Here is a 16,101-nt window from a genome sequence, read left to right on the forward strand (position 1 = left end):
GGGGCGCAGTGTTGTGGCACCACCACTGCCTAAGGCCCAATTTTTCTGCCCATGTTTTATAAGGGTGTGCAATTACAACTTTTGATCTAATGTTTCACAGCAGGGCCTGCTCCTGCGCTCAACAAAAGTATCTGTGAGGCTTCCACCACTACCACCGCCTAAGGCCCAATTTGTCTGCCCCTGTTTAACAGGGGCATGTAATTACAATTCTTGATATAATATTTCACAGCAGGGTCCGTTCCAGCACCCACCAAGAGTAACTGTGAGGGCTTACAGTGTATTGGTACCACCAATACCTAAGGCCCAATTTTCCACAGAGTGTATAGGGCAGGCCGTATAGTATATACAGGCGGTCCCCTATTTTCAAAATTCCGACTTACAAACTCTCTCCTGTAAGGGTTAATATGGGAAAAAGATGTCTCCTCCACTGATTTATCACTAATCCTTGTTTCGGTTTTTCGGTTGTCTCACTGATTTTCATCCATATTGCCGGAACCAGACATTACATTAAAGCCTCAAGACGTTTTAAATTACTTTTATTCCTTTAAAAATTTAATTTTGTGCAGGGACTGCACGGGAGGCACGCGCCACTTTAAAGGCATAGCATTGACACCCCCCAGGTACGATATTTAAAGGAATATTTAACTTTTATTTTTTCACTTTAAGCATCATTAAAATCACTGCTCACGAAAAAACGTCAGTTTTTAAAACGTATTTTTTCCATTGATACATGTCTCCTAGGGCAGCACCCGGGTCCCCAAACCCTTTTTAGGACAATAACTTGCATATTAGCCTTTAAAATGTGCACTTTTGATTTCTCACGTTTGAGTCCCATAGACTTTAACAGTGTTCGAATGCGAACTGACTTCGGTCCGTTCGCATATTCTGGGTGCGAACCAAACCATTCGGCCCATCCCTAATGTATAATAATCGATTTGTGTGAAAGGTAAAGCATCACATTTCTAGTGTGACTGTGATAATGTGACGGGCAATCAGGGACTGGCACTAACTGACGCTAGCTTCAAGAACATTAACTGACTCTGACATCACTAGTGACACCAATACAGTGATCATTGATAAAATATTCATACCCTTTTAAATTTTCCACATTTTGTCATGTTACAACCAAAAACGTAAATGTGTTTTATTGGGATTTTATGTGATAGATCAACACAAAATGGCACATAATTGTGAAGTGGAAGGAAAATAATAAATGGTTTTCACATTTCAAATCAATATCTGAAAAGTGTGGCGTGCATTTGTATTCAGCCCCCTTTACTCTGATACCCCTAACTAAAATTTAGTGGAACCAATTACCTTCAGAAGTCACCTAATTAGTAAATATAGTCCACCTGTGTGTAATTTAATCTCAAGTCTATCGCACAAAAGTCCATGCATGCTCAGAATCAAGTACGAGCCGGAAGCACTCGGTCTTGTAAAACTAGCATTTGTAATGGAGATATCACATATGTCTTGTACGTCACTACGTTCGTAATTGTTGGCCAACATTTGTGTGACCGTGTGTATGCAAGACAAGTTGGAGACAACAACCTTCGAACAAAAATCCATGGTTTTGTTGTCGGAAAGTCTGATCGCGTACAGAAAACCTGTTAGGCCGCGTACACACGGGCGGACTGTTCGCTCAACTTTGTCCGCTGAACAGTGTTTCAGCGGACAGTCCGCTCGTGTGTGGGGCTTCAGCGGACAGTTTCAGCGGACAGTTTGACGAACAAAGTTTTTCGGAAATTCCGAAAAACTGTCCGCTGAAACTTGGTTTGAGCGGACAGTCCGCCCGTGTGTAGGCCACTTTCGAAATGAGCAAACTGTTCCCGCTCGGAGGAAAGTCTGCTCATTTCGAGCGCGTCCCCAGGTAGGTGGGGCCCGCGAGGGAGACGTCGCGGGCCCCGCGCCTGGTATGGACTTAAAGGGGAACCCCAACGCCGAAAAAAATCGGCGTGGGGGTCCCCCCCAAAGTCCACAACAGACCCTTGTCCGAGCACGCTACCCGGCCGGCAGGGAAAGGGGGGCGAGCGAGCACGCCCCCCCTCCCGAGCCGTACCAGGCCGCGTGCCCTCAACATGGGGGGTGCCTTGGGGAAGGGGGGGCCGCGCGGCCCCCCCACCCCAAAGCACCTTGTCCCCATGTTGATGAGGACAAGGGCCTCTTCCCGACAACCCTGGCCGTTGGTTGTCGGGGTCTGCGGGCGGGGGGCTTATCGGAATCCGGGAGCCCCCTTTAATAAGGGGGCCCCCGGATACCGGCTCCCCACCCTATGTGAATGAGTATGGGGTACAATGTACCCCTACCCATTCACCTGTAAAATAAAAGTACCCAAAAAAAAACACAACACACGAGATAAAATATTTTATTGCACAGCTCCGGGGGTCTTCCGTCTTCGGGGGTCTTCTCGCCGGACTCCTCCGCTATCTTCTTGTAGCTCTTTTGCTAGCGGAGGAGTCCGGCTTTCTTCCTCCCCGCCGCTGGCCTCTTCTCCCGACTTCGGGGGTCTTGTCCCCCTCTTCGGTTCTTCTGCCGGGCCACCGCGCCTTCTTATAGCTCTTTTGCAGGCGGTGGCCCGGTCTTCTGTCGCCGCTGTCGCCTTCCGGACGCCTTCCGGTCGCCTTCCGTTCTTCTTCTTCTTCTTCTCCAGGAGATGTTGACACGTCGCTCTCTCCGGCCGGAATGCCAGAGCCGCGCTGTGCGGCCACTTATATAGTGACAATGGGGCGGTGTCACATGGTATATGTCACATGGGTTGATGTCACATGGGGACTATGACATCGTAAGGGGGCGGGGTCACCATGTGACCAACCCATGTGACATATACCATGTGACACCGCCCCATTGTCACTATATAAGTGGCCGCACAGCGTGGCTCTGGCATTCCGGCCGGAGAGAGCGACGTGTCAACATCTCCTGGAGAAGAAGAAGAAGAAGAAGAAGAACAAGAAGAAGAATGGAAGGCGACCGGAAGGCGACAGCGGCGACAGAAGACCGGGCCACCGCCTGCAAAAGAGCTATAAGAAGGCGCAGTGGCCCGGCAGAAGAACCGAAGAGGGGGACAAGACCCCCGAAGTCGGGAGAAGAGGCCGGCGGCGGGGAGGAAGAAAGCCGGACTCCTCCGCTAGCAAAAGAGCTACAAGAAGATAGCGGAGGAGTCCGGCGAGAAGACCCCCGAAGACGGAAGACCCCCGGAGCTGTGCAATAAAATATTTTATCTCGTGTGTTGTGTTTTTTTTTTGGGTACTTTTATTTTACAGGTGAATGGGTAGGGGTACATTGTACCCCATACTCATTCACATAGGGTGGGGGGCCGGTATCCGGGGGCCCCCTTATTAAAGGGGGCTCCCGGATTCCGATAAGCCCCCCGCCCGCAGACCCCGACAACCAGCGGCCAGGGTTGTCGGGAAGAGGCCCTTATCCTCATCAACATGGGGACGCGCGGCCCCCCCTTCCCCAAGGCACCCCCCATGTTGAGGGCACGCGGCCTGGTACGGCTCGGGAGGGGGGGGCGCGCTCGCTCGCCCCCCTTTCCTGGCCGGCCGGGTAGCGTGCTCGGACAAGGGTCTGTTGTGGAAATTGGGGGGACCCCCACGCCGATTTTTTTCAGCGTTGGGGTTCCCCTTTAAGTACATTCCAGGCGGCGGAGCCCGCGACGTCTCCGTCGCGGGCCCCGCCTACCTGCACACGCGCTCGAAATGAGCGGACTGTTGCCTCGTGTGTGGGCGAGTCCGTTCATTTCAAAAGTTGCGCGGACTTAGTACGACGAACAAAGTTTGCCGTATTTGTCCGCTCAAAAAGTGCCGTGTGTGGGCGTGTTCGTTCATTCAAAAGTTTGAGCGGACTGTTTGACGAACTTAGTTTCGGCAGACAGTCCCCGCGTGTGTACGCGGCCTTAGAGTCTGCAAAAGACTTGAGACTGGAGCAGAGGTTCACCTTCCAGCAGGACAACGACCCTAAACCTACAGACAGAGCTACAATGGAATGGTTTATATCAAAACATATTCATATGTTATAATGGCCCAGTCAAAGTCCAGACCTAAATCCAATTAGGAATGTGTGGCAAGACTTGAAAATTGCTGTTCAGAGGCGCTCTCCATCCAATCTGACAGAGCTTGAGCTATTTTGCAAAGAGGAATGGGCAAACATTTCATTCTCTAGATGAGCAAAGCTGGTAGAGATATCCCCAAAAAGACTTGCAGCTGTAATTGCAGCAAAAGTTGGTTCTACAAAGTATTGACACGGGGGGATGAATACAAATACATGCTTTTCAGATATTTATTTGTAAAAAAAATTAAAAAACATTTATTGTTTTCCTTCTACTTCACAATTCTGTAACACTTCGTGTTGGTATATCACATAAAATCCCAGTAGAAATACATTTACGTTCTTGGTTGTAACATGACAGTGTGGAAAGTTCAAGAAGTATGAAAACTTTTTCAAGGCACTGTACACTGTCACTGTACTAATGACACTGGGTGACAGGGGTGATCAGGGGGGCAATCAAGGGGTTAACTGTGTGCCTAACACGTGTTTGTGTGCTGATTTTAGTCACAGACAGTCTGGCTTTTCTCCCTAAACAATAAGTGAGACCAGAAATATATAACCAACCAAATTTATGTTCTGCGTGTTCTTACTTGTTCTTATTCGGTTGTCGCAGCTGTTTAAAAGGGGACTTTTTTGTTTTTTTGTCGGCCCCTACGTGGTTGCTGTGTAGTCCACCTATTCTGCTCTACTTGCCTCTCTAGTGGCACCCTCACCAAGAAACCAAAAACCAAGTGAAGAGAATCTTATCAATGGGCTCACAGAATGTTAAATATCACCTTAGAGATTCTTATCCACTAAAAACTGAAACAATAAAAAAAAAATGCTGGTGGTGGATTATAAGGTAGCGCCGGCTCCTGACGATCATGTGCTCTGTGTTTTTTTCAATTTAATGTTCCTAAAACTACAGTTGGGTTTTAGGGTTAATTATGTCAAATTATGGTTTCAGTACCAGTCTAGCTGGATTGCACTGGGTTCTCCTTGGCCACAGGTGTCGCTGTCACTCCTGGAAAGTGTGAGAATGCAGTTTAGCTAGGTGTATTGTGTGCCATTCTTTCTCGGAACCAGCCCAGTGGGTGTGTCATCCTGCTGCGCATTCTGGGAAAGGGTATTTAAGGTACTGAGATCACGTGCTTCCGGTTTCCGGTCCAGAAGATCTTTCTGTCTGTTTGGTCCTGGTCCTCCTGACCAGCCCCCATGGCCCTCATGGCCTGGGGTGTGGATCCATCCAATTCCGAGTCTCGGGGATGGATAGCCTGGGGTGAAGTAACTGAAAGGAGGATTCAAAGGTGGTCCGGTGCCGTCTCATCTGTGGAGAGGCCCAGCAACTGGAGAAGCACCCAGGGGTGGACTCTTCGGGAGAAGGCCATGCATAAGGCTGGCTTCTCAGAAAGAGCCTGGAGGCTCAGTTGAAGGGCACTAAATGGATCTACACTCATTCTGTATCGCGGGACCGGCTGCAAGATACTGGTGCCGTATGATAGTTCTCTAAGTTTGTCTATATCCCTCAGTTACATTCAAGTCTGTGGCAGAGACTTTATTCAAGTATTCTACATCCAAGTCTGTGGCAGAGACTTTGCTTTACTTAAACACTCTATTGGCTACTAGGCCTAGTGAGAGGAGGACTATCCGGTAGCTGTGAGAATCCAGTTGTGAACGGTAATTCTCTGGATTTCTATAGTGAGAGACTTCCTATCTTTTACAGTTCCAAAAGTACCTGAACTTCCTTCCTAACCCTCTACCCTTCATCGAGAAGTGGTTTTACCTATTTTTTCTAATAAATATTCCAAAAAGAGGATCCAGTGTCAGTTTCTACAATTCTTTGGGCCATCTACCTTGGGAAACCCCTAGACACACACAAGGTCAAGAAGGTAACGGTAAGCCCAATAAAACCAGCAGCTCCTTCGGGGGTCAGTGCTACAATAAAAAAACAGAGAAATCAGGGGGTTCTTTAACATTTTTGGAAACTCCCTCTTTTAATGGCACATCCAACATATAACGTGTTGTTCAGTACCGTATTTACATTTTGTTTTCTGCAGATTGCCTCCTATTTTGGCCATTCAGTAGCTGTTACAGATATCAATGGAGATGGGTGAGTCTCATTTGTTGCAAAATATAATTTCACTTGAATGTAGAGCCATCTAGTGTTACAATCTGATTGTCTACAGATTCAGTATAAAGAAAACCTCTCTGTTATATTACATAATTTAACCACTTGCCGACCGCCTAACGCCGATGTACGTCATCAGAATGGCACGGGCAGGCATAAGCACGTAGATGTACGTGATTTGCCTCCCGCGGGTCGGGGGCCCGATCGGGCCCCCGCCCGGTGCCTGCGGCGGTCGGTTTTCGTTCGGGAGCGATCCCGGACGAGGGGACGGCCATTCATTCATGGCCACCCCCTCGCGATCGCTCCCGACGAATGGAAATCCCCGGTGACATCACTTCCTCTCCTGTAATGTAAACACAGGAGAGGAAGTGATGTATTCTCTCCTCCGTGTCGGTATTTTTCGTTCCGACACGGAGGAGAGCGGATCAGTGAGTTGCACCAACACATCCCACACACAGTAGAACATGCCAGGCACACTCACACCCCCCCTTTACCCCCCGATCACCCCCCCAATTACCCCTGCCCCCCAGTCACAGTGACACCAATGTCATTTTTTTTTTTTTTTTTTTTTTTTTTGCATTGGTGTCATTTGTGACTGTAATAACTGTTAGGGCAGTTAGGGTTAGCCCCCTTTAGTTCTAATGTACCCCCCTAACCCCCCCAATAAAGGTTTAACCCCGTGATCACCCCCCGTCGCCAGTGTCACTAAGGCTGGGTTCACATTGCAGCGGTTTATGAGAACGAATGTGATTCGCACCGCACTGCAGTGCAAATCACATCCGATCTCTGTGCGATTCGAGTTCAGCCATTCGCCGCACCCGCCGCACCCGCCACACCCGCCGCACCCGCCGCAAATTCGCACGGGACCCTTTTTTTGGCCCGCAGCAGAATCGGATCGCATGGGTGTTCACACCATGCGATCCGAGTTTGCAGATCGCACTGCGATATGCGAACTGATCTGGGGGTGTCAGTAACATTTCACTGACACTCCCAGCAGTTCGCATAGGGCAGTGTGAACTGCCGCCGGGAGGCATGCGATGCGGGAACCCGCCGCGGATTCGCGGCGTTTCCGCATCGCTCCAGTGTGAACCCAGCCTAATAAGCGATCATTTTTCTGATCGCCGTATTAGTGTCACAGGTGACGCTAGTTAGGCAGGTAGGTATTTAGGTTCGCCGCAGCTTTTTATAGCGCTAGGGACCCCCATATACTACCGCATAAAGCCCCCTGATTGCCCCCTAGTTAACCCTTTCACCAGTGATCACCATATAACTGTTACAGGTGACGCTGGTTGGTTAGTTATTTTTTTATAGTTTCAGGGCACCCGCCATTTATTACCTAATAAAGGTTTAACCCCCTGATCACCCGGCAGGTGTCATTTGTGACTAATAACTATTAGGGCAGTTAGGGTTAGCCCCCTTTAGTTCTAAGGTACCCCCCTAACCCCCCCAATAAAGGTTTAACCCCGTGATCACCCCCCGTCGCCAGTGTCACTAAGGCTGGGTTCACATTGCAGCGGTTTATGAGAACGGATGTGATTCGCACCGCACTGCAGTGCAAATCACATCCGATCTCTGTGCGATTCGAGTTCAGCTATACAGATAGTATGGCTGAATTCGTGTCGCACCCGCCGCACCCGCCGCAAACTCGCACGGGACCCTTTTTTTGGTCCGCAGCAGAATCGGATCGCATGGGTGTTCACACCATGCGATCCAAGTTTGCAGATCGCACTGCGATATGCGAACTGATCTGGGGGTGTCATTAACATTTCACTGACACTCCCAGCAGTTCGCATAGGGCAGTGTGAACTGCCGCCGGGAGGCATGCGATGCGGGAACCCGCCGCGCATTCGTGGCGTTCCCGCATCGCTCCAGTGTGAACCCAGCCTAATAAGCGATCGTTTTTCTGATCGCTGTATTAGTGTCACAGGTGACGCTAGTTAGGCAGGTAGGTATTTAGGTTCGCCGCAGCTTTTTATAGCGCCAGGGACCCCCATATACTACCGCATAAAGCCCCCTGATTGCCCCCTAGTTAACCCTTTCACCAGTGATCACCATATAACTGTTACAGGTGACGCTGGTTGGTTAGTTATTTTTTTATAGTTTCAGGGCACCCGCCATTTATTACCTAGTCTCACTAGTGTACCCCTAAATTTAGGGGTGTCTACTTTCTAAAATGGGGTCATTTGGGGGGGGGGGTTTGTGCCATCTTGGCATTTTATGGCCTTCAAAACTGTAACGCCCTTAGAAAGCCTGAAGGCGGTGCTTGGTTTTTGGGGCCCCGTACGCGGCTAGGCTCCCAAAAAGTCCCACATATGTGGTATCCCCGTACTCAGGAGAAGCAGCAGAATTTATTTTGGGGTGTCATTTCACATATGCCCATGGCATGCGTGAGCAATATATCATTTAGTGACAACTTTGTGAAAAAAAAAAAAAGTTTGTAATTTTCCCGCAACTTGTGGCAAAATATAAAATATTCCATGGACTCAACATGCCTCTCAGCAAATAGCTTGGGGTGTCTACTTTCTAAAATGGGGTCATTTGTGGGGGTTTTGTGCCATCTTGGCATTTTATGGCCTTCAAAACTGTAATAGGTAGTGAGAAGTGAACTCAAAAAATTACGCCCTTAGAAAGCCTGAAGGCGGTGCTTGGTTTTCGGGGCCCCGTACGCGGCTAGGCTCCCAAAAAGTCCCACATATGTGGTATCCCCGTACTCAGGAGAAGCAGCAGAATTTATTTTGGGGTGTCATTTCACATATGCCCATGGCATGCATGAGCAATATATCATTTAGTGACAACTTTGTGAAAAAAAAAAAAAAAAAAAAAAGTTTGTAATTTTCCCGCAACTTGTGGCAAAATATAAAATATTCCATGGACTCAACATGCCTCTCAGCAAATAGCTTGGGGTGTCTACTTTCTAAAATGGGGTCATTTGTGGGGGTTTTGTGCCATCTTGGCATTTTATGGCCTTCAAAACTGTAATAGGTAGTGAGGCGTGAAATCAAAAATTTACGCCCTTAGAAAGCCTGAAGGCGGTGCTTGGATTTCGGGGCCCTGTACGCGGCTAGGCTCCCAAAAAGTCCCACATATGTGGTATCCCCGTACTCAGGAGAAGCAGCAGAATTTATTTTGGGGTGTCATTTCACATACGCCCATAGCATGTGTGAGCAATATATCATTTAGTGACAACTTTGTGTAAAAAAAAAAAAAAAATTTTTTTTTTGTCATTATTCAATCGCTTGAGGCAAAAAAATAAAATATTCAATGGGCTCAACATGCCTCTTATCAATTTCCTTAGGGGGTCTACTTTCCAAAATGGGGTCATTTGGGGGGGTTTTGTACTGCCCTGTCATTTTAGCACCTCAAGAAATGAGATAGGCAGTCGTAAACTAAAAGCTGCGTAAATTCCAGAAAACGTACCTTAGTTTGTAGATGTGACAACTTTTGCGCAAACCAATAAATATACAATTATTGACTTTTTTTTTACCAAAGACATGTGGCTGAATACATTTTGTCCTAAATGTATGACTAAAATTGAGTTTATTGGATTTTTCTAATAACAAAAAGTAGAAAATATCATTTTTTTTCAAAATTTGCGGTCTTTTTACGTTTATATCGCAAAAAATAAAAATCGCAGAGGCAATCAAATACCATCAAAAGAAAGCTCTATTTGTGGGAAGAAAAGGACGCAAATTTTGTTTGGGTACAACATTGCATGACCGCGCAATTACCAGTTAAAGCAGCGCAGTGCCAAAGTGTAAAAAGACCTCTGGTCATTTACCAGCAAAATGGTCCGGTCTGAAAGTGGTTAAGAAATAGGCTTTCAGTAGCTTTGAGAAAATAATGTGTTTTGAATTTTATTATGGTAATTGTATGAAAGGATTTGTTAGACAAACCCTATTTTATTTGACATTTGTGAGAACAGGGATCCAAACTCAAAGTAATCGCTGGGTACATTTGGGTCCTGAGCCGTTGGGTGAGGATTACTTTATTAGAGAATAAACTTTATTCATATGGATGCCGAATCAAGCTTTTGGTCCTGATATATCAGTATTTTCTGTGTTGGAATTCAGACAACAAACAGGTTTAATGTTAATTTAAAGGTAGCTGAGTAAGAGTTTGAACTTGAATGATAGCGGAGTAAGAATATGTTTATACACTATATTACCAAAAGTATTGGGATGCCTGCCTTTACACGCACATGAACTTGAATGGGTTCAATATTGAGTTGGCCCATCGTTTGCAGCTATAACAGCTTCAACTCTTCTGGGAAGATTGTCCATAAGGTTTATGTGTGTGTCTATGAGAATGTTTGACCATTCTTCCAGAAGCACATTTGTGAGGTCAGATACTGGTGTGGACGAGAAGGCCTGGCTTGTAGTCTCCATTTTAGCTCATCCCAAAGGTGTTCTATCAGGTCAAGTTTCTCCACCCCAAACTCGCTCATCCATGTCTTTATGGACCTTGCTTTGTGCACTGGTGCGCAGTCATGTTGAAACAGGAAAGGCCAACCCCAAACTGTTCCCACAAAGTTGGGAGCATGAAATTGTCCAAAATGTCTTGGTATGCTGATGCCTTAAGAGTCTCCTTGACTGGAAATAAGGGGCCAAGCCCAACCCCTGAAAAACAACCCCACACCATAATCCCCCCTCCACCAAATATTTTGGACCAGTGCTTAAAGCAAATTCCATAAAGACAGGATGAGCAAGTTTGGGGTGGAGGAACTTGACTGGCCTGCACAGAGTCCTGACCTCAACCTTTGGGATGTATTCGAGCGCAGACTGTGAGCCAGGCCTTCTCTCCAACATCAGTGCCTGACCTCACAAAGGCGCTTCTGCAAGAATGGTCAAACATTCCCATGGACACACTCCTAAACCTTGTGGACAGGCTTCTCAGAAGAGTTGAAGCTGTTATAACAGCAAAGGGTGGGCCAACCCAATATTGAACCCTATGGACTAAGACTGGGATGCCATTAAAGTTCATGTGTGTGTAAAAGCAGGTGACCCAATACTTTTGGTAATATAGTGTATAGCTGATCTTTGCTGTCCAATCAGAATGACAGCTACTGTACAAAAGCTCTCACTTGTTGACATTGATTCTATATGTTTATTTGCAGGCTTGATGATCTACTGGTGGGAGCTCCCCTTTTTATGGAGCGCAAGTCAGGTGGAAAGTTCCTGGAAGTTGGGCAAGTCTACATATATCTGCAGAAGAGGGCCAGGATTCTGGACAGGAGCTCTCAGATCCTCATGGGGAATCGTGTGTATGGACGTTTTGGTGCATCCATTGCTCCTCTAGGAGACCTGGATCAAGATGGATACAATGGTATCAGGCGACACTTATTTGTGTGTATTCTCAAAAAAAAAAAAAAACACTTTATTCTAAAGATAACAATAAATCTAGATTGGAAAGAGACAAATGTCCATTAAATCCAACCATAACAAAATATAAATCTTTATATAAAAAAATAAAAGCTTGCATCCCAACCCCTAACCATTAGTTAATCCAGAAGAAGTAAAAATAAAAAAACCTTTATATTCCATTAAAGGAGCTTGACATCTTTTTAAAGGTTGGTCCATACCGAACATTTTTGGCAAATTTAGAAATCTAGTGTTTAGTTGACTAACCTCAGTCGTCTTATATCTAAATCAATGATAATCTCTACTTCATTCTCCATAATTATTTAAAGGTCAAATAAATACGCAGAAGAAGAGCAGGACACCTTGTGAAGGCCGTGATGGTGGCTGGAGCTTGAAATCTCCACTTCATAGTTGCATAGTGATATAAGAAGCTACAGTTAGTTCAGTTTGGAAGAAATGGAAAATTGTGCTGGGAGTCTAGGGTTATCCTATTGCTAAAGGAGTTATAGTAGTAGTTGGACAAAGTATCTAGATTATGGGCTGGCAGCTTCACCACACCAGAGGGGCTTCCATTGTTTCTTTGGTATGTAACTTGAGTCAATCTAAGACTGAAGCACCACCCTTCATGTTAAATGTCTAGATATTTAACTACTTCAGCCCCGGAAGATTTTACCCCCTTCCTGACCAGAGCACATTTGACAATTTGGCACTGCATCGCTTTAACTGGTAATTGCATAGTAATGCAATGCTGTACCCAAAGAAACATTTTTCCACAAATAGAGCTTTCCTTTGGTGGCATTTTATCACCTCTGCGGTTTTAATTTTTTGTGATATAAACGAAAAAAGACTGAAAATTTTGAAAAAAAAAAAGATATTTTCTACTTTTTGTTATAAAAAATACAATAAATTCAATTTTAGTCATACATTTAGACCAAAATGCATTCAGCTGAATGAAAAAAGAGATTGATTAGTGGGTATGCCCACCATTAGAATACCGGCCTGCATCCACCCACTGCTAATGATGGACTTGCAGTTTTTTTAACTATGGAGGTGAAATCACCTCCTACAGCACTGGAGTCGCTGATTTAGGCATCGTAACAACAAACGCTGTTGCTGTCAAGATAAATAAATCAGTGCTGCAGCTGAATGGTGTACCTGAAAAGCAAACAATGGTAACAATAAAACATTAACTCAATAAAACAACAACAATCTGTGCCAAAAAAAGAGTAAAAAATATATGCCGACGCATGGGGGCAATCCACCCCTGATGTTAGGAGCAAATCGCCCCTCCACCCCTGCCCACAATGCTTCGGCATATATGCTCCTTTTTGGTGAAATCATCTCCGAAAGCGCTCGAGTTGCTCCCTATGTAGTCTGGGCAGTTCTTGGGCTCCATGTGACTATCTTTTCCCTCATAAACCATAGTACTATATGTATAGCCTGTTACCCTTTCACAGAGCTTATACATCTTGACCCCATATCTGGCAAGCTTGCTGGGAATATACTGTTTGAAAGACAAGCGGCCAGAAAATTTAATTAGGGACTCATCAATGCAGACAAATTGATCGAGGGTAAACAAGGCTGCAAACTGTTGGTTGCAGTGGTTTACGAGGGGCTGAATTTTGTAACAAGCGAATGAATATTCGCTTTCTAACACTGAACTGCCTCTCCACCAATCAGGAAACACGGGTGTGTTATCCATCACCTGATTGGCTAAAACGACAAGTGCTATGACTGGATGCCTATCAGGAGGAGGAGAGGAGATGCATGGTGGACACAGCTCACAGCCGTCACCCGCTGTCCCACCGAGATAGGGTAAGTGCCGGGCAGACAGCGGGCGGGGGGGTGTTACAGTGTTAACTTTTAAATGGGCACAGTGGCTGCTTTTGATGGCACAGTGGCTGCAACTGATTTTATTTATAAAAAAAATTATTTATTTATACAGGTGTGTGGAGGGCTGACATATATACAGGGATGAGTGGGCTGACATATATACAGGTGTGTGGGGAGATTGACATATATACAGGTGTGAGGGGGCTGACATATAAATAGGTGAGTGTAGGGGGGCTAGCATATATACAGGTGTGTGGGGGGCTGACATATATACAGGTGTGTGGGGGGCTGGCATATATACAGGTGTGTGGGGGGGGGGCTGGCATATATACAGGATTGAGGGGGGCTAAGTGTGTACAAGTGCTCTGACAACGGAGTAGCAGTCCCTGCTAAGGACAGGCGTACCCGACCCGACCCTGTTCTTCTGTTGTTGAGGTGCAAGAACCACAGGGCTCCCGTATGAAGCAGAGAGGCAGTACTAGTGCTGTTCATCCTTCTGGTGAACTGGCAAGCACCAATGGCCTAGTACACCCTGGTCTTACATCCAGCATAGCAGTATCACGTGGTGATTGTGGCGAGTTCCATAAGCGCAGTTCAAGCTGGTGTGGTGGCTAGCACAAGTAGTGTCCAGCAGCCACCAAGAAGACAAATACAGACCTGTCAAGCCCATAGTGCCCTTCCTGCAGAATATACCAATCCTAATTGGGAGCCCACATGGGCGTCCGCAGAACTTTTTTCAAGGGGGGGGCATCATTTTAGGGTCACCCATGCACCGCCCCTTTTGGACAATGTAATTATCACATTATCATGACTACAGATGTAGTATCGTTCCTAGGATAAGTAATGAATAATGGCCAACAGACCCTCTTACCAGACCCAGCAAAACTACAGCAATGATCCCTCCGGCTGGACAATTGCTCACTGTGGGTTCCCCGGGGGCGATTCTGGTCAGTAGTATAGCATGTCTGTACCCTGGTAGTGGCTCAGTCTTTCTCTCTGGTAGTGCTAGGCAGCGTGGCTCTCTATGATGGTGCTGGGCAGCGTGGCTCTCTCTGGTGGTGGTGGGCAGCATGGCTCTCTGGTGGCGCTGGGCAGCATGGCTCTCTCTCTGGCTTCCGCCCACCACACTCCTTATTCTTTTTCCTGTAGTGCTCTCGCCCTCAGCTTTTTTCCAGGCTGCAGTCTCTCAATCTCTCTCTTGATCTAGCTGTAGCCTCCTCCCTGTGGAAAATGGGGCCGGCAATCTTTGGGACTACATGTTCCATGATGCTCTCCTCTCCTAGTCTCCTTTGATTGGCCCTCAGTTATGGCCAATAGGAAAGGAATGGAGCAGGCAAGAAGCTGGGCAGGGAATCTGGTAAGAGCCGCCATCTCTTTTCCCTGACAGGAGAAGGGGGGTGAGTGGGGGAAACCTCTGATAGTCCGCAGCTCGCCTTTCTCCTGTCACAGTGCCGCCGAGTTCTCTGCTGGACTGAGCAGGGAAAAGAACCCGAAGTCACACTACACTGATGTAGGGGCTTAACAGCACCTTAAAGGGATTGTAAAGTTATTTTTTTTTTAAATAACAAACTTGTTATACTTACCTCCACTGTGCAGCTCGTTTTGCACAGAGTGACCCCAAACCTGTTCTTCTAGGGTCCCTCGGCGGCTGTCTCTACTTCCTCCCGCAAGTACTTCTCATGTTCATGCGAGCTCCCTTGCATGGTGAGAAGCACTTGCGGGCACGCTCCCGTGATACAGCCGGCGGCTATAGCTGCTCACTGTATCACGCGGTCCCGCCCCCCCGGCGTGCAGCATCATTGGATGGGATTGACAGCAGCGCGAGCCAATGGCTGCGCTGCTTTCAATCCATCCACTCCAGCCAATCAGCGGCCAGGCTGAGTGGCAAAGAGGACGTCGGGGGTGAGCGTGGGACTTTCGAGGGGTCAGGTAAGTAAAACGGGAGGACTGGGGGCGCCGGCACTGTCAGATGTTTTTTCACCTTAATGCATAGAATACATTAAGGTGAAAACACATTTACCTTTACAACCCCTTTAATGGTGGCACCCGGGTGTGGGCTGCCCACACCCCGATAGCAACGCAACTGTGCTGAATTTAAGATCCAATTCCTGATTCCGGGGGGGGCACTTGACTCCCCTTGCCCCTACCTGTGGCCGTCCATGGGAGCCCACCACTTCTGCAGCACCAGTACTCCCCCCATTCACTAGCCAACACAGAATTCAGGTAGAAACTGTTGATTTTACATCACTTGATTTTTATTCGCTGTTCTTCACGGAAGATTTCTATAGATCTATTGTGGACCAAAGCAATTTGTATGTCAATTCATCACCGCTAATTCCCAGTTGACCCATGCCAGAGATTGGAAACCTACTACGGTTTCTGAATTTAGTACCTTTCTGGGCCTATCCCTCCTCATGGGCATAACTCACTTTTTTTAGTTATGCCCATGAGGAGGTATAGGCCCAGAAAGGTCCACTGACCCAATTCACCATATGCCTGTGTTCTCTGCATCCATGACCAGGGCTAGATACGAGCTGATCTTGCAGTTCATGCATTTTAATGACAATGAACTCTGTCGTCCTTGGGGTGACCCTGAATACGAGCTGCTCCAAAAAATTAAGCCCCTCGTAAACCACTTTAACCAACAGTTTGCAGCCTTGTAATTCAGGCATCCAAAAAGGGGCCAGGCGCCTGAATAGGGGGTGTCTACAGTGGCCATGAATAGATTCATGCAATGCAATGCATGAATCTATCCAT

At 46.9% G+C, this 16,101-nt stretch overlaps 1 protein-coding gene across 1 annotated transcript in view; it reads left to right on the forward strand.

Annotated features, from left to right (window-relative positions):
- Window positions 1-16,101, forward strand: part of LOC143935913 (integrin alpha-IIb-like) — a 129,685-nt gene that overhangs the window by 78,733 nt on the left and 34,851 nt on the right. The window contains exons 11-12 of the mRNA XM_077460103.1: window positions 6,084-6,136; window positions 11,268-11,476. Of these exons, the coding sequence (XP_077316229.1) occupies window positions 6,084-6,136; window positions 11,268-11,476 (262 nt within the window). The remainder of the gene's footprint in view (window positions 1-6,083; window positions 6,137-11,267; window positions 11,477-16,101) is intronic.

The sequence above is a fragment of the Lithobates pipiens genome, unplaced genomic scaffold (assembly GCF_037356315.1).
Source record: "Lithobates pipiens isolate NorthernLeopardFrog02 unplaced genomic scaffold, aLitPip1_a1.2 Scaffold_28, whole genome shotgun sequence".
NCBI lineage: Eukaryota > Metazoa > Chordata > Amphibia > Anura > Ranidae > Lithobates > Lithobates pipiens.